Below are 15,926 nucleotides of genomic sequence, written 5' to 3'. Positions count from 1 at the left end.
CCCCACTCCCGGGGAAAAATTGACATTTTTCATGTGACCAGTGCCAAGACTAGAAATGGTTTCCATGTGTTCTTAAAAGTCTCCTACACATTAAATTCACAGTGACATCAATTTTGGATGGGGATTTGACCGCAAAAGCAACCCTACGTCAAACCCGGGTAAAGAGCATATATTTATTCAAATGAAAACAATCAAGGGGAGAAATAGCTTCAAAAAAACAATGACAACTTTTGGATTTCCCCTTGATTGTGTCAGGGATATCAATTAGTAGCAGTGGCGTATTATTATTATTATTATTATTATTATTATTATTATTATTATTATTATTATTATTATTATTGTTGTGACTACCTCTGCTCCCGTGAGCGTTGTCTCGTGTGAGTGAGGTCTCGGGAGCAATGGGTTTGGATGAAACTTGTCTCGTGTGTTCGGGCTTCAGTGCTGTGTAGTTCGGAGCGGAGGAATTCGGTGGTGTAAATTTGATGCGTGTTTCGAGATAGTCTGAACGAGCGTATGTGTGGTTCGAACGATAATCATAACAGACGTCGCTTCTGAGCCCCGCCACTCTCATCGCATTTGGCCCCCAGCTCCACCGCAAGCAACAGCTCAGTCTCCCAGTGGTATGTTAAGATTTTTTTTGTGTGTGTTATTATGGTCAAGTGTTTTTTTTTTAATATTGGTTGACCTCTGTGATGGTGTTGCGTGATAGTACAGAACTATCACTGATAAATAATATTTGTGCACTGCTACCATGCTGTCAGTCTAACTTGATTTTTCTTATTTGTTATATTTGTTAACAGTATAGTCACACTCAGTAATACTTAGTAGTTTAAGAGTGTGAGAGATGTGCATATGTTTTGCCTTTGTGCAATAGATTGTGTTTACAGTAGCAGTACAGTACTTGACACATGCATGTTCTGTTTTACAGAGAGCCACATGCTATCACTGCTGCAGATTTCATCCACCTCCTCTCCTGCTGTATTAGCTTGAATAACTAAATGCAGTATCACTTCAGTAAGTTGTCCTTTCATTTCTTCATTGTAATGTTATTATTAATGGCATGCTGTTTATTATTGACGTACCTTTACCACATTCGTTAGTAAATTATTGAATCAATATTACATATCGGTATAGTGGATATTTTTCAGTAATGAAAGTTAAGGTATTTTGAAAGGATATCTGGTAATTTGTAGGTATTCTAAATTTAAGCAGGATTTTCATATATAAGTGTAGAAGTACTGTATCCACATTACAATGACCCACATCACATTTCTTACAGATTATGGCTGACAGGACTCCAATATGCTTCATATGCAAAAGAAGTGAGGAGTCATCTACACTTAAATCCTTACAAGATGCCTACCTAAATACTCTGAAGTGTGCAGCTGACCGCCGAATGGTTCTCAAAAATGACAAATATGGCGATGTTACTAAAGAGATATTAAATGCTGTAGGAACAGAGGGACGTCTTTACCATTCACAGTGTTTAAGCCAGTACTCAGCTGTCAAGCGGTGGAGCTCAGTGGTGACTGAGCAAAAAGAGCCACCATGTAAAACCACTCGTTCATGCTCTCCTCTACCTCCCACAGACAATAGAGGTGTTTTAGGACAACAATGTGTTTTCTGTGGTAAGCCTAGGAAGAAGATAAAGTCACAAAATGAACCCCTTCATCTCTGTGTAACAAAGGATGGAAGTAGAGCTATTTATCTTGCTGCCCAAAAGAAAACTGACACAAAGATCCTTACTCTAGGAGAGGATTTGATTGCAAAGAATGTCAAGTACCACAACTCCTGCCGAAGGGATTATCTTCGCGAAGAACCTGCAGAATCAGGGTCTCCTTCAAGTAGAAAAACACATCAGGAAGCATTCAGAAGACTGTCAATTTACATAGAGGGGGAAATTATTGCTAACAAAAAGCCCATGCTGGCATCAGCACTCCTGAACTTATACCAGGAAGAGTATATAATTGCTGGTGGTACAGCAACTGAGATACAGGACTACAGTGTTACAAGTCTACTCACCAAGATAAAGTCAAGGTTTCCAGACATTCTTTATGATAAGCATTCCAAAAAATCCGGAATGTATGTGTTTCCATCCTCTATGACAGCAGGGGAAGCTAGTGCTATAATAAATTATTCAGACAAAAAAATGGAAGGAATTCGATCAGCTGCCATGGCGTTACGTGCTGAAATTCTTGCAAAGCCATCACATAAACACCCATCTCCTACTTCAGTGCACATTTTGAAGGAAACTGCACCATCAATACCTTCTCTTGTAATGGTCTTTTTTGACACTTTGATCAATGGTATGCACAAGAAAGCAGAAGGAAATGAGGAATCACAAATGATGGATAAAAGGAGTATAGCAATGGCATCAGATGCAATGTTTAACTGCACTAGGGGATCACTTCGTCCATGGAAACATCAAGCTCTTGGATTAGGACTTGGAAGTCTGACTGGCTCCAAATCAGTACTGACTATCTTGAACCGGCTGGGTCATTGTATTAGCTATGATGAGGTGAAGCGCATAGAAACAGAAATAGCTTTTGCATGCTCTGATGATCAACGAGAAACCCCAGATGGATTAAATCTACGTGATGATCTGGCAACAGGTAATGTTGGCACATACACTTAGCATCAATATTTTTTACAGAATTGGAGTAACAGTGGTCCAGTAATGTTAAATATTGACATGTGCATTAGTAATTGTTCATGAGACTTCATTGAAATTTAATAAGGAAAGATGAAAATGCACAGGTTAACATAGATCATTGTACTTTGGAGTACTGCATTTTTAAGTTAAATATATCTGTATTACACAGATTACATATAAAGGCAGTACAAATACATTCACTTTAGTACTCTTTCAGTAACAAGGCAATTTTTGTTTTTTTCAGCTTGTGCTTGGGACAACTATGATGTCAACACAGAGACCCCAGATGGCTTTAACACATTACATTCTACTGTTGGGATTTGCTACCAAAATGAATGTCCACCTGGGTCTTCCTCACCAGTGCCCAATGTCAACACAGCAGTTTGCAGCGGTGGCCGGCCAAGACGAAGTTTTGATGGAACAATGAAGACAATTTCGCCTTTCCACACATCCCTAAAAGGTGCCAAATTCACATTGGTTCCATGTACAGAGGCTGAACACATCAGGGAACTACAGCAGAGCGGCCTTGACTTTATGTGGTTGCTATTGTCTTAAGATCGGAAATTGCCGCTTTTCAATGGATTCTTTGCTAAGTTTATTACTGACAATCTCCCTAAAACTGTTATTGCATACATGGACCCCATTTCAAAACCACCAACAAGGAATGATGTTGTACAGGAAACCATGGTTAGAACACTTAAAGTTGCGAAAGAGATGAAACAAGACTATGCCATAGTTTCATATGATTTGGCTGTTGCTTTGAAAGCATTTTCCATTCAAGCTCTCCAATCCCCATTATTTGACAACCTGATAATTTTACTGGGGAATTTCCACCTAGAGATGGCTTTTTATGCAGGAATTGGAACATTTATTGCAGACTCTGGGATTGACTACTTATTAACTGAAGCTGGAATCCTGGCCACTGGATCTCTTGTAGGTTTTTTGAAAGGCAAGTTCTATAATCGCTGTACCAGGATCCATCAAATCATAGCAGCAGTTATGGAGCGAGCCTTGCTGGCCAATTTCAAGGAAACTGTGACAGAAGAAGAAGCCCTAACCTTGCAAGAAACTTTGTCTCATTCCTCTGATGATGTACAGACAATGGAAGAAGTTGTTGATGTTCCTATCTTCAAAGACCTGCTGGTGAAGTATGAGCAATATCTGCAAAATGTCATGGATGGTCAACATGGTAGCACAGCAGCATACTGGGGGATTTATGTATACCTCATCAACAGAGTACACAGGGAACTGCAGAGAGCAGTGCGCACTAACAATGTCATGAGGTACATTCAAATCCTTCCCTATGTTATTGAGACCTTCTTTGCTCTAAATCGCCCAAATTATGCAAGATGGGGGTCTCTTTTCCTTTCAAAACTTCGACAGATGGACCCTAAAGCTTTGGATATTCTACAGGCAGGAGCCTTCTCTATCCGACGCACCAGTAAATCCTACTCAAGATGTGCAGTTGATCTTACATTGGAGCAGACTGTTAACAAGGATGCTTCATCACCTATGAGAGGAATAACTGCTTTCAGAAATTCTGAGTGCCTTCAGAAGATGGTCCATTACTTTGACTCAGCGTGGTATGGCCTTATCAGAATTACGGCAACTTGTAGCCTTCATTCGGGAGAACATCCAGCCAGTCAGTCACAGCCATGGAGAGTGAGGCGTGACAACAATGATATTGAAACCCTTGCCAGAGTCATTAATGATACCTGTAACCCATTTGCTACTCACTCACCACATGAACTAGTCAATCTTGCAACAGGTAAAGAAGCAAAGGAAGAAACGAAAGTTTACCTTTTAAGTACACTGAAGCGTGGAGTAGACCTTCGACAGAAATTTGAGACAGAGTGTGAAGCAGACAATTCAAGATTTCTGAAAACTGTAAAACGAGCAAGGTGTTCAACTTTGCTACAGAAAACCAAAAGCCTCAATGTTCTGGCAAATATAAAGCTAAGGCTAAAGCAGAAGAAGGGTCAGAGATGTTTTGCAAGAATTCTAGCACTGGATAGTATAAATAATGTCACATGTGACCTTCAACACATTTTAGCTTTTCCAATTACAGATGTGCCACTCTCCCTGGCTCATAGCGATGGAACTCCCAACAAGACAGACAAGGCATGTCTCACTAAATTACTTGAGGGAAAACAGGACACAATTCTGACTGACATTAGTCTGCCTCCAGTCAGTGCAAGTGTGGTTGACGGTGGCTGCATTCTACATGAAACTCTACTTCGCCACAGCAAGTCAACCTATGGAACTATGGCAAGGGATTTGCTTGTCAAAGTATGCTCCTTTAGAGGGGAAGAAATTCACCTTGTGCTTGATAAGTATGTGTCCCCTTCAATTAAAGATCAGGAAAGGAAATCCCGGGGTCGAGGTAATCAACCCACATTTGTTATCAGTGGACCAGATCAAGCACAGCGGCATACTGGAATAGATCTCCTGAAGAACAGCGCATTTAAAGAAGAATTTGCACACTTTATTGTCCAAGAATGGAGGAAGCCACATTATGGACCAATTTTGGGAAGGAAAATTTTGTACGTGTCACATGGTGGTGAATGCTCAAGGTTCATGTTCACTGAGACAGAGGATGGTAACCAGATTCAAGTTGATGAACCAAGTCACCTACAGGGTCAGCATGAAGAAGCCGACACTCTCATTGCTTTTCATGTGAGGACGATTCACAAGGGGGCCATTATGGTAAGGTCGTCTGACACCGATGTGTTGGTTATCCTTATTGGTCTTGTAGGACGATCAGATTGCAGGTCTTTGATAATGGACTATGGTTCAGGTAATCATCGCCGTTACATCAATGTTTCTTTTATTGCTGGTCGACTTGAAGAAAAGCGCTGTGGCATGAGCGAGGCTCTCATAGGATTTCACGCTCTTACTGGATGCGATTTTACATCAGCTTTCAACAGACTGGGAAAGGTAAAACCATTTAAGCGATTGGAAGCAATTACTGCAGAACTTCATGTAAAAGCCATGCGTTCCCTGACATCCGAAGTAGACATGATCGCTGTGACTTGCTATGTGTGTGCACTGTATGGTTTTAACACTTCAGACATTAATGAAGCAAGGTACAAGGCTTTCATGCATATGTGCGGGGGAAAGGAAGCAAATCCACTGGCGAGGATGAAGAAGATTAACTGTGCTTCCCTTCCTCTATGCTATGAAACACTTAGTCATCATATCAAGAGAGCAAATTTTGTGGCTAAAATGTGGAAAAAAGCTGATGAAGTTAATCCTACTGGTGGGGAGAGTCCAGTCAACTATGGCTGGATGAAAACTGAGAATGGTCTCCAGCCTGTATGGTTCACGGGAAATCCTGTCCCCAGCAATATAACTAAAGCTGACAGTGGGGAGGATGGGGTCCAAATCATGGCTGACGAGGATCAGGATTCAGACAGTGTAGGTGATGGAGTAGGTAGGAAGACACCTACCGAACGGGCGCAAGCCACTCCCGGTGAGGTATATATGGGAGGTGAGAAGGGAGCTGAAGCCCTTAAAAGACCCTTCCCATGTCCTCACTAACCGTTTCCCTATTGTCTCACCAACACCGGAGAGTAGTTCAGCATCCTCTCTAAAGACAGATCCTCTCTTTATCCACACCACACTACATTCACATAACATATACACCTTTTTCCAAAATTCAAAATTCAAAATGGCTCAATTAAGCAATGCCTCGGAGTCCCCGCCTGGGGGGGGGACCACAAATTCTCCCAGGGAGGACTCCCCTTCTGGCTGCCGACCCGAGAGGTGTCTTGATAACTCCTCGAACCTCTTTCTTCTCAATTTCTGCAACATTCGCGGTCTTCGCTCTAATTTTCATTCTGTGGAACATGATCTCTCCTCCTCTAAACCTCACCTTCTCTTCCTTACCGAAACACAGGTTTCTGAGGCTACTGACAGCAATCTCTACTCTGTTCCCTCCTACTATCTCTATCCTAAATTTCAATCCAAAGCTGGATGTTGCGCCTACGTGCGCAACGACATCACTTGCTCTCGTGCCCACGACCTTGACTCTTCTGAATTTTCCACCATCTGGTTAAGACTTCACTGTCATTCTATTACTAAATACATCTGTGCTGTTTATCTCTCACCTAACTCTACCAACTATGTAAAATTCTTTGACTATTTGAATTCTAAAGTGGAGCACATCTTGACCCACTCTCCCTTCGCTGAAATCTCCATCCTAGGAGATTTCAATGTTCACCACCAGCTTTGGCTTTCATCCTCTTTCACTGACCATCCTGGTGAACAAGCCTACAACTTTGCTATCCTCAACGACCTAGAGCAGTTGGTCCAGCACCCTACACGTATTCCTGACCGTCTTGGAGATCGGCCCAACATTCTAGACCTCTTCCTTACCTCAAACCCTTCTGCTTATTCTGTCAAACTGTTCTCTCCGTTGGGCTCCTCCGATCACAATCTTATTTCTGCATCCTGTCCTATCGCTCCTGTACATCCTCTGGACCCACCGAAGAGGCGATGCTTCTGGCATTTGCTTCAGCTCGGTGGGACGACCTGAGGATGTACTTTTCCGATTTCCCGTGGAATGATTATTGCTTCCAGGATAGAGACCCCTCTGTGTGTGCTCAGCGCATCACAGAGGTGATTGTCTCTGGAATGGAGGCATACATTCCTCGTTCTTTCTCTACTCCTCACGCTAAAAAGCCTTGGTTTAATCACGCTTGTTCTCGTGCTGTCAATGATAGAGAGGTAGCTCACAAAAGATACCAGAGCCTTCAAACTAATGCTAATTATGAACTTTACATTTCTGCCCGAAATCGTGCCAAATCTATTCTCCGACTAACGATAAATTCTTTCATTATTAGATAATTTCATAAACTTGCTTTCTCTAACTCTTCCCGTGACTTCTGGCATCTAGCCAAAAAAATCTCCTCCAACTTCACTTCTTCATCTTTCCCTCCACTCCTCAGTCCTGACGGCAACACTGCCGTCTCATCTATCTCTAAGGCTGAACTCTTCTCTCAAACTTTTTCTAAAACTCCACTCTGGACGATTCTGGGCATATTCCTCCTACTCATCCCCCCTCTGACTCCTTTATGCCTGTTATAAAGATTCTTCAAAATGATGTTTTCTATGCCCTCTCTGGCCTCAATCCTCAGAAGGCTTATGGACCTGATGGAGTGCCTCCTATTGTCCTTAAAAACTGTGCCTCCGTGCTGTCACCCTGCCTGGTCAAACTCTTTCGCCTCTGCCTGTCAACATCTACCTTTCCTTCTTGCTGGAAGTATGCCTTCACACAGCCTGTACCTAAGAAGGGTGACCGCTCCAATCCCTCAAACTACCGTCCTATTGCTTTACTTTCTTGTCTATCTAAAGCTTTTGAATCAATCCTTAACCGTAAGATTCAAAAGCACCTTTCCACTTCTGACCTTCTATCTGATCGCCAGTATGGGTTCCGCAAGGGGCGTTCTACTGGTGATCTCCTAGCCTTCTTAACTGACTCTTGGCCATCCTCTCTTAGCCGTTTCGGTGAAACTTTTGCTATTGCGCTGGACATATCAAAAGCTTTTGATAGGGTCTGGCACAAATCTTTGCTTTCTAAACTACCCTCCTACGGTTTCTATCCTTCTCTCTGTACCTTTATCTCCAGTTTCCTTTCTGACCGTTCTATTTCTGCCGTGGTAGACGGTCACTGTTCTTCCCTAAATCTATTAACAGTGGTGTCCCACAGGGTTCTGTCCTATCTCCCTCTTTTCTGTTGTTCATTGATGATCTTCTTTCCAAAACGAACTGTCCTATCCATTCCTACGCCGATGATTCCACTCTGCATTATTCAACTTCTTTTAATAGAAGACCCACCCTTCAGGAACTTAACGACTCAAGGCTGGAGGCTGCAGAACGCTTAGCCTCAGACCTTACTATTATTTCCGATTGGGGCAAGAAGAACCTGGTGTCCTTCAACGCCTCAAAAACACAGTTTCTCCACCTATCCACTCGACACAATCTTCCAAACAACTATCCCCTATTCTTTGACAACACCCAGCTATCACCATCCTCAACACTAAACATCCTCGGTCTATCCTTAACTCAAAATCTCAACTGGAAACTTCATATCTCATCTCTTACTAAATCAGCTTCCTCGAGGCTGGGCGTTCTGTACCGTCTCCGCCAGTTCTTCTCCCCTGCACAGTTGCTGTCCATGTACAGGGCCTTGTCCGCCCTCGTATGGAGTATGCATCTCATGTGGGTGTGCTCCACTCACACAGCTCTTCTGGACAGAGTGGAGGCAAAGGCTCTTCGTCTCATCAGCTCTCCTCCTCATACTGATAGTCTTCTACCTCTTAAATTCCGCCGCAATGTTGCCTCTCTTTCTATCTTCTATCGATATTTCCACGCTGACTGCTCTTCTGAACTTGCTAACTGCATGCCTCCCCCCCTCCCGCGGCCCCGCTGCATTCGACTTTCTACTCATGCTCATCCCTATACTGTCCAAACCCTTATGCAAGTTAACCAGCATCTTCACTCTTTCATCCCTCACGCTGGTAAACTCTGGAACAATCTTCCTTCATCTGTATTTCCTCCTGCCTACGACTTGAACTCTTTCAAGAGGAGGGTATCAGGACACCTCTCCTCCCGAAACTGACTTATCTTTCGGCCACCTCTTTGGATTCTTTTTAGGAGCAGTGAGTAGCGGGCTTTTTTTATTTATTAATGTTTACTTTTTTGTGCCCTTGAGCTGTCTCCTTTGCTGTAAAAAAAAAAAAAAAAAAAAATGGAGTGAGGATAGTGATAACGGCGAGGAAGAAGACAAATAATGTGATATTTCCCTTCCTACTATACCTAAATTATTTTCAGCTGATGTAATTCTAGGTCACTTCAGCTAATTTTTCAGAATGTAATAAAATAACATAGAACTACAATGGGTCTGCACCATAAGAGCAACAGGTTTAGATCATTATACATTCATTTCAAAATGTTCATAACAGCTGATTAAACAGGGAAAAAAATATTCAAATCTATTGTCAGCTGTAAGCAACTTAGGTCTGATACATCTTGAAATGCTTGAGACACATAAAATATGACTGTGTATGTGATAATCATCTAGCTTCTGATAATGTTATTAGTTAAGTATGTGCGTGGCTAATGTATTCAGTATTGTATTTGTTTTCGCAAGTTTGTGTTTTTTTTCTTTTTAAAAGTAAAGACATTTGCTTTTTGAATTAAACTATTTAAAGTATTGTTCAGTTTCTTGATCTTCATAAATTTTAAAATCAGTAATCCAGATAAGTAAGGTACAATTGAAGCTTATCATTTAGGAATGCATTGCTGATTTTTTTTTCAATAAACATTATCATTCATTTAAGTTTAATGTTTTCTTATTTGTATAGTACACCTGTTTATATTATTATATTTGATTTTCACTTAATAATAAACGATTTTCACTTCATTATATCTCTTCTCTTGACTGATCTTCATGGGTTAGTGCTGCATCCAAAATGTCTGGCACTGCTCATTTAGTGTAAAAGGGACTATGTAACCTTGTTACTTTACATGCATTCATATGACATTTCTACCCCTGGGGTTGCTCCTGGGTTTCAGAGGTCCAAACAAATTTGCTTTTATTATGAACTCAGTGTGTAGGAGACTTTTAAGAACACATGGAAACCATTTCTAGTCTTGGCACTGGTCACATGAAAAATGTCAATTTTTCCCCGGGAGTGGGGTCGGGTTGGGTTGCTGTCGGGGTCAAAGCCCCACCCAAAATGGCTGCTATTGTTCATTTAGTGTGTAGGGCACTCCAAACGACTAATTGAGACCATTTGCAGCCCTGCCGCTTTTCACATGAAAAAATATCATTTTGGCCCCGGGAGTGGGGTCGGGTTGCTGTCGGGGTCAAATCCCCACTCAAAATAGCTGTCACTGTTTATTTAGCATGTAGTACACTCCAAACTACTAATTGAGACCATTTGCAGCCTTGCCGCTTTTCACATAATTAAATGTCATTTTCGCTCTGGGAGTGAATCTTGCTGTCGGGGGCAACGCCCCACTCAAAATTACTGTTATTCTCCATTCAGTCGTCAGATGAGTCCTGCGCACCATTGTATGCTAGTTTTGACCTTGCCGGAGTTCACATGAATAACCGCCATTTTTCACCCTCCTACTACGGGGTATTTGGGGGTCATAGCCCCGGCTACACCCCGGCAGCAATACAGAAATGTAATATATGAGGGTCCAGCATATTATTAATATTGTTGAACCTTTTGCCGTCTTTCACATGAATAAATGCTCTGGGCTCCCGGTCTACTTGGCTAGGCCGTCGCGGCGAGAGGGTTTTTGTGTGTCTTCGTCAGTTGGTGTCGTCAAGGAGAGAGGCTGTGCCCGAGACCCCTGTGTTATAGCGTTACCGTGGGATTCTTCTCTCCCACAGGGGCTGATTCTGGCCTCCACCTCCTCCTCTGGGTATATATATGTGTGTGTGTGTGTGTGTGTCTGTGTGTGTGTGTGTGTGTGTGTGTGTGTGTGTGTGTGTGTGTGTGTGTGTGTTTGCCTTTCTGTATAACTGTTTGCATTTTAATTATCTCTCTCTTTTTTTTTTTTTTTAAACAGGGCTTACAGAAGATTGTGCTAAAGTTGAAGGTTTTAAGCTTCATCTATCTATAGCTACATACAAGACACATTGAATTACTGTCTAGAAGTCCTAATCCAGCTGTTCACCTCCCGCTTGAAGTCTTGAAGTGACGCGCGATGGTGGAGGTCGGTGTGGCGAACAAGCTGGTTCCACAGGCGGCTGTAGCGGGGCTGGAAGGAGCCGAAGTGGTGTTCTGTCCTGGAGAATGGTACAGCCACTTGTTCCTGTCTGTGGGGTGCTGCTCGGGTGGAGTGTATGGGGGTTGGGGGCGCAGGGAGCTTGAGAGCTGCCAGGTGGGGTGTGTTTAGGTTGTGTGCCTTGAACATTACACACAGGCCTGCCACATCCCTGCGTTCCTGGAGAGGTTGCAGGGAGCCACGCGCGTGCTGAGGACCTGTGCGCTGTATCAGACGCTGGGCTCTGGTCTGGACACGATCCAGCGTTGTAAGGTAGGATGGAGGGCAGGAGGACCAGGCGAGGGGGGAGTACTCCATGAGGGGGCGTACTTGTGCCTTGTAGAGCACCTCAGTCCCTTTGGCGTCAAGTAGATGGGAGATGCGCCGTACACAGCTGAGTTTCCATGCTGCATTTTTTGATATTTTTTTAGCATGGTTGGTGAAGGAGAGTCCCGCGTCGAACTCCACTCCGAGAATGGAGATGGAGTCTTGAAGGGGTAGCGTTTTCCCCTCCAGTTGTATCCCCGGCCCGGCTAGATTGTTGATATATCGCCTGCAGGATATTACCATTGCTTGTGTTCTGTCAGGGGCCAGGGTGACTTGCCAGCAGCCGCTCCAGGCGATAATTTTGTCGAGTACCATGTTGATGCGACACACTGTGCCTTGCCAGTCCTGTCTGTCGCTGGTGAAGGCAAGGGTGCAGTCGTCAGCATACGCCTGGGCTTCAGGGATGAGCTGGAGAATGTCATTGAAATAAACATTCCACAGTAGAGGCCCTAGTACGCTGCCCTGGGGCACGCTTGCATTGATGGGGTGCTGGCTTGAGGTGTGGCCGTTAATCACCACCTGTAACGCCCTGTTCTGGAGGTAGTCCCCAATGAATTGCAGGAGGGCGCCTCGCACACCTAGGCTCTTCAGCTTGGCGATGAGGCCTTGTTGCCAAACCCTGTCGAAGGCTCCGGCTATGTCAAGAGCCACGACGAAGGTGTCGAGTCCCCTGTCCAGCAAGTGGTTCCATGAGGCAGAGTTAAGGAGCAGCAGATCTTCCCTACCGGAAGCCGAATTGCTTGGAGTTGAGGAGATGGTGGGCATCGAGGAAGGCCGTGAGTTATAAGGGACTCCAAGATTTTCCCAACAGTGGAGAGGAGGGATACTGGGCGGTAGTTCTTTGGGTCCTGTTTGCCTTTTTTCTTGTATATGGCCACCACTCTTGCTTTCTTCCAAAGTGTGGGCCACTTGGAGGAGGAAAGGATGTTATTGAAGATAGTGGTAAGTGGTAGGGCGAGCTGGCCAGCGCATCTTTTTAGCAGGTGAGGGCTTATGTTGTCAGGCCCTAGGGCTTTCGTGGGATCTATTTGCAGCAGCAGATTTCTTATCTCCTCTGTGGTGACAGTGAGACTCTCCAGAGAGGCCCTGGTGAGGGATGGCAGTTTCGGGGGGGCGCGGAGGGGATCAGGTACTGACATTTTGGAAGAGAAGTGGGCCGCCAGTAGCTCCGCCTTGTCTTTGTCGCGCATAGCCACTGACCCATCTGGCCTGACGAGGGGTGGGATGGCGTTGTCGGCTGAGAGGCCTTGTTGTTGTTTCACTCCACTCCACCACTCCTTGCTACCCACAGACTGGCCGCTGAGCTTGATCTTCATTACCTCCTTCCACCGTTGTATAGCCTGTTTTTGCACCCGGCTCATGTTCTTGCAGGCTTCTCTGTGTAAGGTTTTATTATGCTGAGAAGGATGGGACTTGTAACGCAGCCAAGCCATACTCTTGGTGTCCGCGGCTATCCTGCACTGATAGCCGAACCAGGGCTGATCATTTGGTTTTGATTTATATGACTGGCTGGGCACATATTCTTGTTGCAGAGACAGAAGAAGGTTTGTTAAGTTCTCCACTTGGGTGTTGACGTCTCCATGGAGGATATCCGTCCACACGATGGAGTCCAGATTTGCCTTCAGGCTGTTCCAATCTCCCCGGGACCACAACCAGTTCACACGGGCGGTGGCTCCGTCGTGTTCTATTGAGGTCTTGATGGTGGTGAGCACAGCAGAATGGTCAGAGGAACCAACCATACCTAGGGGATGACAGGTGACCACTTCCTCTGGCAGGTCTGTAATGACTGGGTCCAGGGAAGAGCCGGAGATATGTGTAGGGAAATCAACGTGGTTCGTGAGGCCGTACATGGTCAGAAGGTCTTCGAACTGCCTTGCCACTAAGTACTGATTCATGTCCCCCACCACAATGAGATGTTTGCAGGAATGCTGGAGCAGAAGGGTGTCGAGATTTATGTGGAGGAAGTGGATGGGGTCGCTCCCCTGCCACTGTGGCCGGTAGCATACACAGAGCAGGATGGAGTCGCGTTGTCTTGTCCACAGCCTGAAGAATGCCATTTCGAGGTGGCGTTCCATGTCGACATCGAGGGCCTCCACAGCAAGACCGTCACGGAAGCAGACTGCGATTCCCCCGAAGGTACCGTGGGCTCGGTCTCTTCGGTGCCATCTAGAGTACTCTTGAATATGCCCAAAGTTGGCGGGAATGGTGGGATTGAGAAAGGTCTCCACTGTGGCTATGATGTCTGGGGAGTGCGGGATAACATAAGAGTGTGTTAGATCTCCTATGTTGGTTTGGAGGCCTCTGATGTTAGTAGGCATAATCGTCAGTTTCTCTTGGAAGGTTAGGTCGGCCGGCATAATTCCAAGGTGTGTAGGGGTGTTGAGAGGGATGAGGTGCTTGGCGCTGAGACGCTTGGTAACTGGGGAGAGGAGGCTGTGTGAGGTGCTTATTTAGTGTCTCGATGAGGAGGGAGGTGACGGCTGTCTGCTCGGACAATTGGCGGAAGATCTTTTCGTGCGTTTCTTGGGCATGGGAGGCACGGCAGTTAGCTGTGGTGTGACCTTCGCGGTAGCAGTAGTCGCACCAGCTTAGCCAGCGGCAGGTGCCTCTAGTATGGCCACTCCTCTTGCAATGGTTGCAAAATTCTTTGGGAGTGGTCCTACTAGGGGAGGGCAGGGACAGGAGTGAAACAGGGTGTGGGCGCAAGGAGGTATAGGTGTTCCTGGGGCGGCTGTGGCGAGGTGTTCTGGGGGGAGGAGGATGACTTTGTCGCCGGGCGGGACTCTTGTTCCTCCGTGTGTCAGCGGTGTCTATACCTTGGGGAGTGGGCTGGTTCTGGGCGTGACTTCTTCGCTTGCGATGGTCGTCTGAGCTCTGACCGCTCGGTGCTGAGGACCGGGGATTGGCCTGAGAGTCAGGTATAGTGTTGATAGGGATGGATGAGGAATTGGATGATGGGTAATCTTCCCTTGTGATGGTGGCTGCTGTGTTCTTGGGTACAGTGCCTGATGATATTTGGGTGTTTATTACGGATGTATCTCTGGGCGGGTCAACTGAGCTTGAGGGTGGGTTGAGTTGAAGTTTAATTGTGTGAGGGGTTGATGCCTCAGCGGTGACAGGGGCAGGTCTTGAGGGGTTTGGGAGGGTATCAGGTAAATCACCTTGAGTAGCGGTGGAGACGGTGCCAGTGGAGGCTTTCTAGAGCTGACGCGGCTTGCCTGAGGTCCACCAGTCGTTTGCTCCGCGGTGGTGGGTGACGTGGTGCTTCCAATCCTTGTCAATGCTGTGTCCTTGGGCAGAGCAGGATGTGCTGGTGACGGTGAGGTTATTGAGGCTGCTCTGTGTGGCCGCGATATAGTCGATGAAGTTCAGGATGGTTAGTACCGCGTCACGGTTGTCAGCAATGTTTTCGGCGGTTTTGTCAAAAGAGGCGAAGGTGGACCTGTACCTTCTGTTCTCCTTCCTAAGCTGCTTGATGACGTTAACCAGCTCGCCGCTCTCAAGTTGGTGAAGTTCTGCGTCCTCTTCAGAGGCGAAAGGAGTGGGGCAGAGGAGATGATCTTGATTGCTGTTCAGGTAGATCACGGAGTCAGGGATGCCCAGGTGTTGTCTCAGGGAGTCGACGGCCTTACAACTGAAGTGCTCTTGGGTGTTGAGGAGGCAGTGAGGGTGGCACACGTTTGGGCAGTCAGGAGTGCAGCAGCGGACGGACGGCTTGTTAATTACTGTCTTCCCGCAAACAGCACACCATTCGCCTGGTTCGTAGCCACATAAATCTTTAGGGCGCGCTATCAGTGAGTGATGTGGCATTTTGAGTGCAGCGGGGGGTTGATGCGGGGATATAAACTTGACAGCTTGGTGCTAGGCGGGGGGTGCAGCTCCGGCAGCACACACGTGGGGGGCAAGAGGGGCGCAGAGGGCAACACACACGTGGGGGGCAGGAGGGGCGCAGAGGGCAGCACACACGTGGGGGGCAAGAGGGGCGCAGAGGGCAGCACACAGGTGGGGGGCCAGAGGGGCGCAGAGGGCCGCGCACACGTGGGGGGCAAGAGGGGCGCAGAGGGCAGCACACACGTGGGGGGCAGGAGGGGCGCAGAGGGCAGCACACACGTGGGGGGCAGGAGGGGCGCAGAGGGCAGCACACACGTGGGGGCAGGAGGGG

The 15,926-nt window shown here is 46.1% G+C and overlaps 1 protein-coding gene across 1 annotated transcript; it reads left to right on the top strand.

Moving 5' to 3' along the window:
- Nucleotides 1-582: 582 nt before the first annotated feature.
- LOC126982013 (uncharacterized) lies at nt 583-3,620 on the top strand. The gene is made up of 4 exons (XM_050833734.1): nt 583-620; nt 929-1,014; nt 1,280-2,612; nt 2,898-3,620. Exons 3-4 carry the CDS (start codon nt 1,283-1,285, stop codon nt 3,206-3,208), a joined length of 1,641 nt encoding a protein of 546 aa, XP_050689691.1. The 5' UTR covers nt 583-620; nt 929-1,014; nt 1,280-1,282; the 3' UTR covers nt 3,209-3,620.
- Nucleotides 3,621-15,926: the final 12,306 nt, after the last annotated feature.

Source organism: Eriocheir sinensis, chromosome 50 (genome assembly GCF_024679095.1).
Source record: "Eriocheir sinensis breed Jianghai 21 chromosome 50, ASM2467909v1, whole genome shotgun sequence".
Taxonomy (NCBI): Eukaryota; Metazoa; Arthropoda; class Malacostraca; order Decapoda; family Varunidae; genus Eriocheir; species Eriocheir sinensis.
Note: the sequence above shows the minus strand (reverse complement) of the source record. Positions and strands in the feature narration are given on the sequence as shown.

Excerpts from the sequence above, each read along its gene's own strand:
- LOC126982013 (XM_050833734.1), top strand. The coding sequence starts at position 1,283 with ATGGCTGACAGGACTCCAATATGCTTCATATGCAAAAGAAGTGAGGAG. Across the intron at positions 2,613-2,897 it reads ACGTGATGATCTGGCAACAG|CTTGTGCTTGGGACAACTAT; the intron begins GTAATGTTGGCA and ends TGTTTTTTTCAG.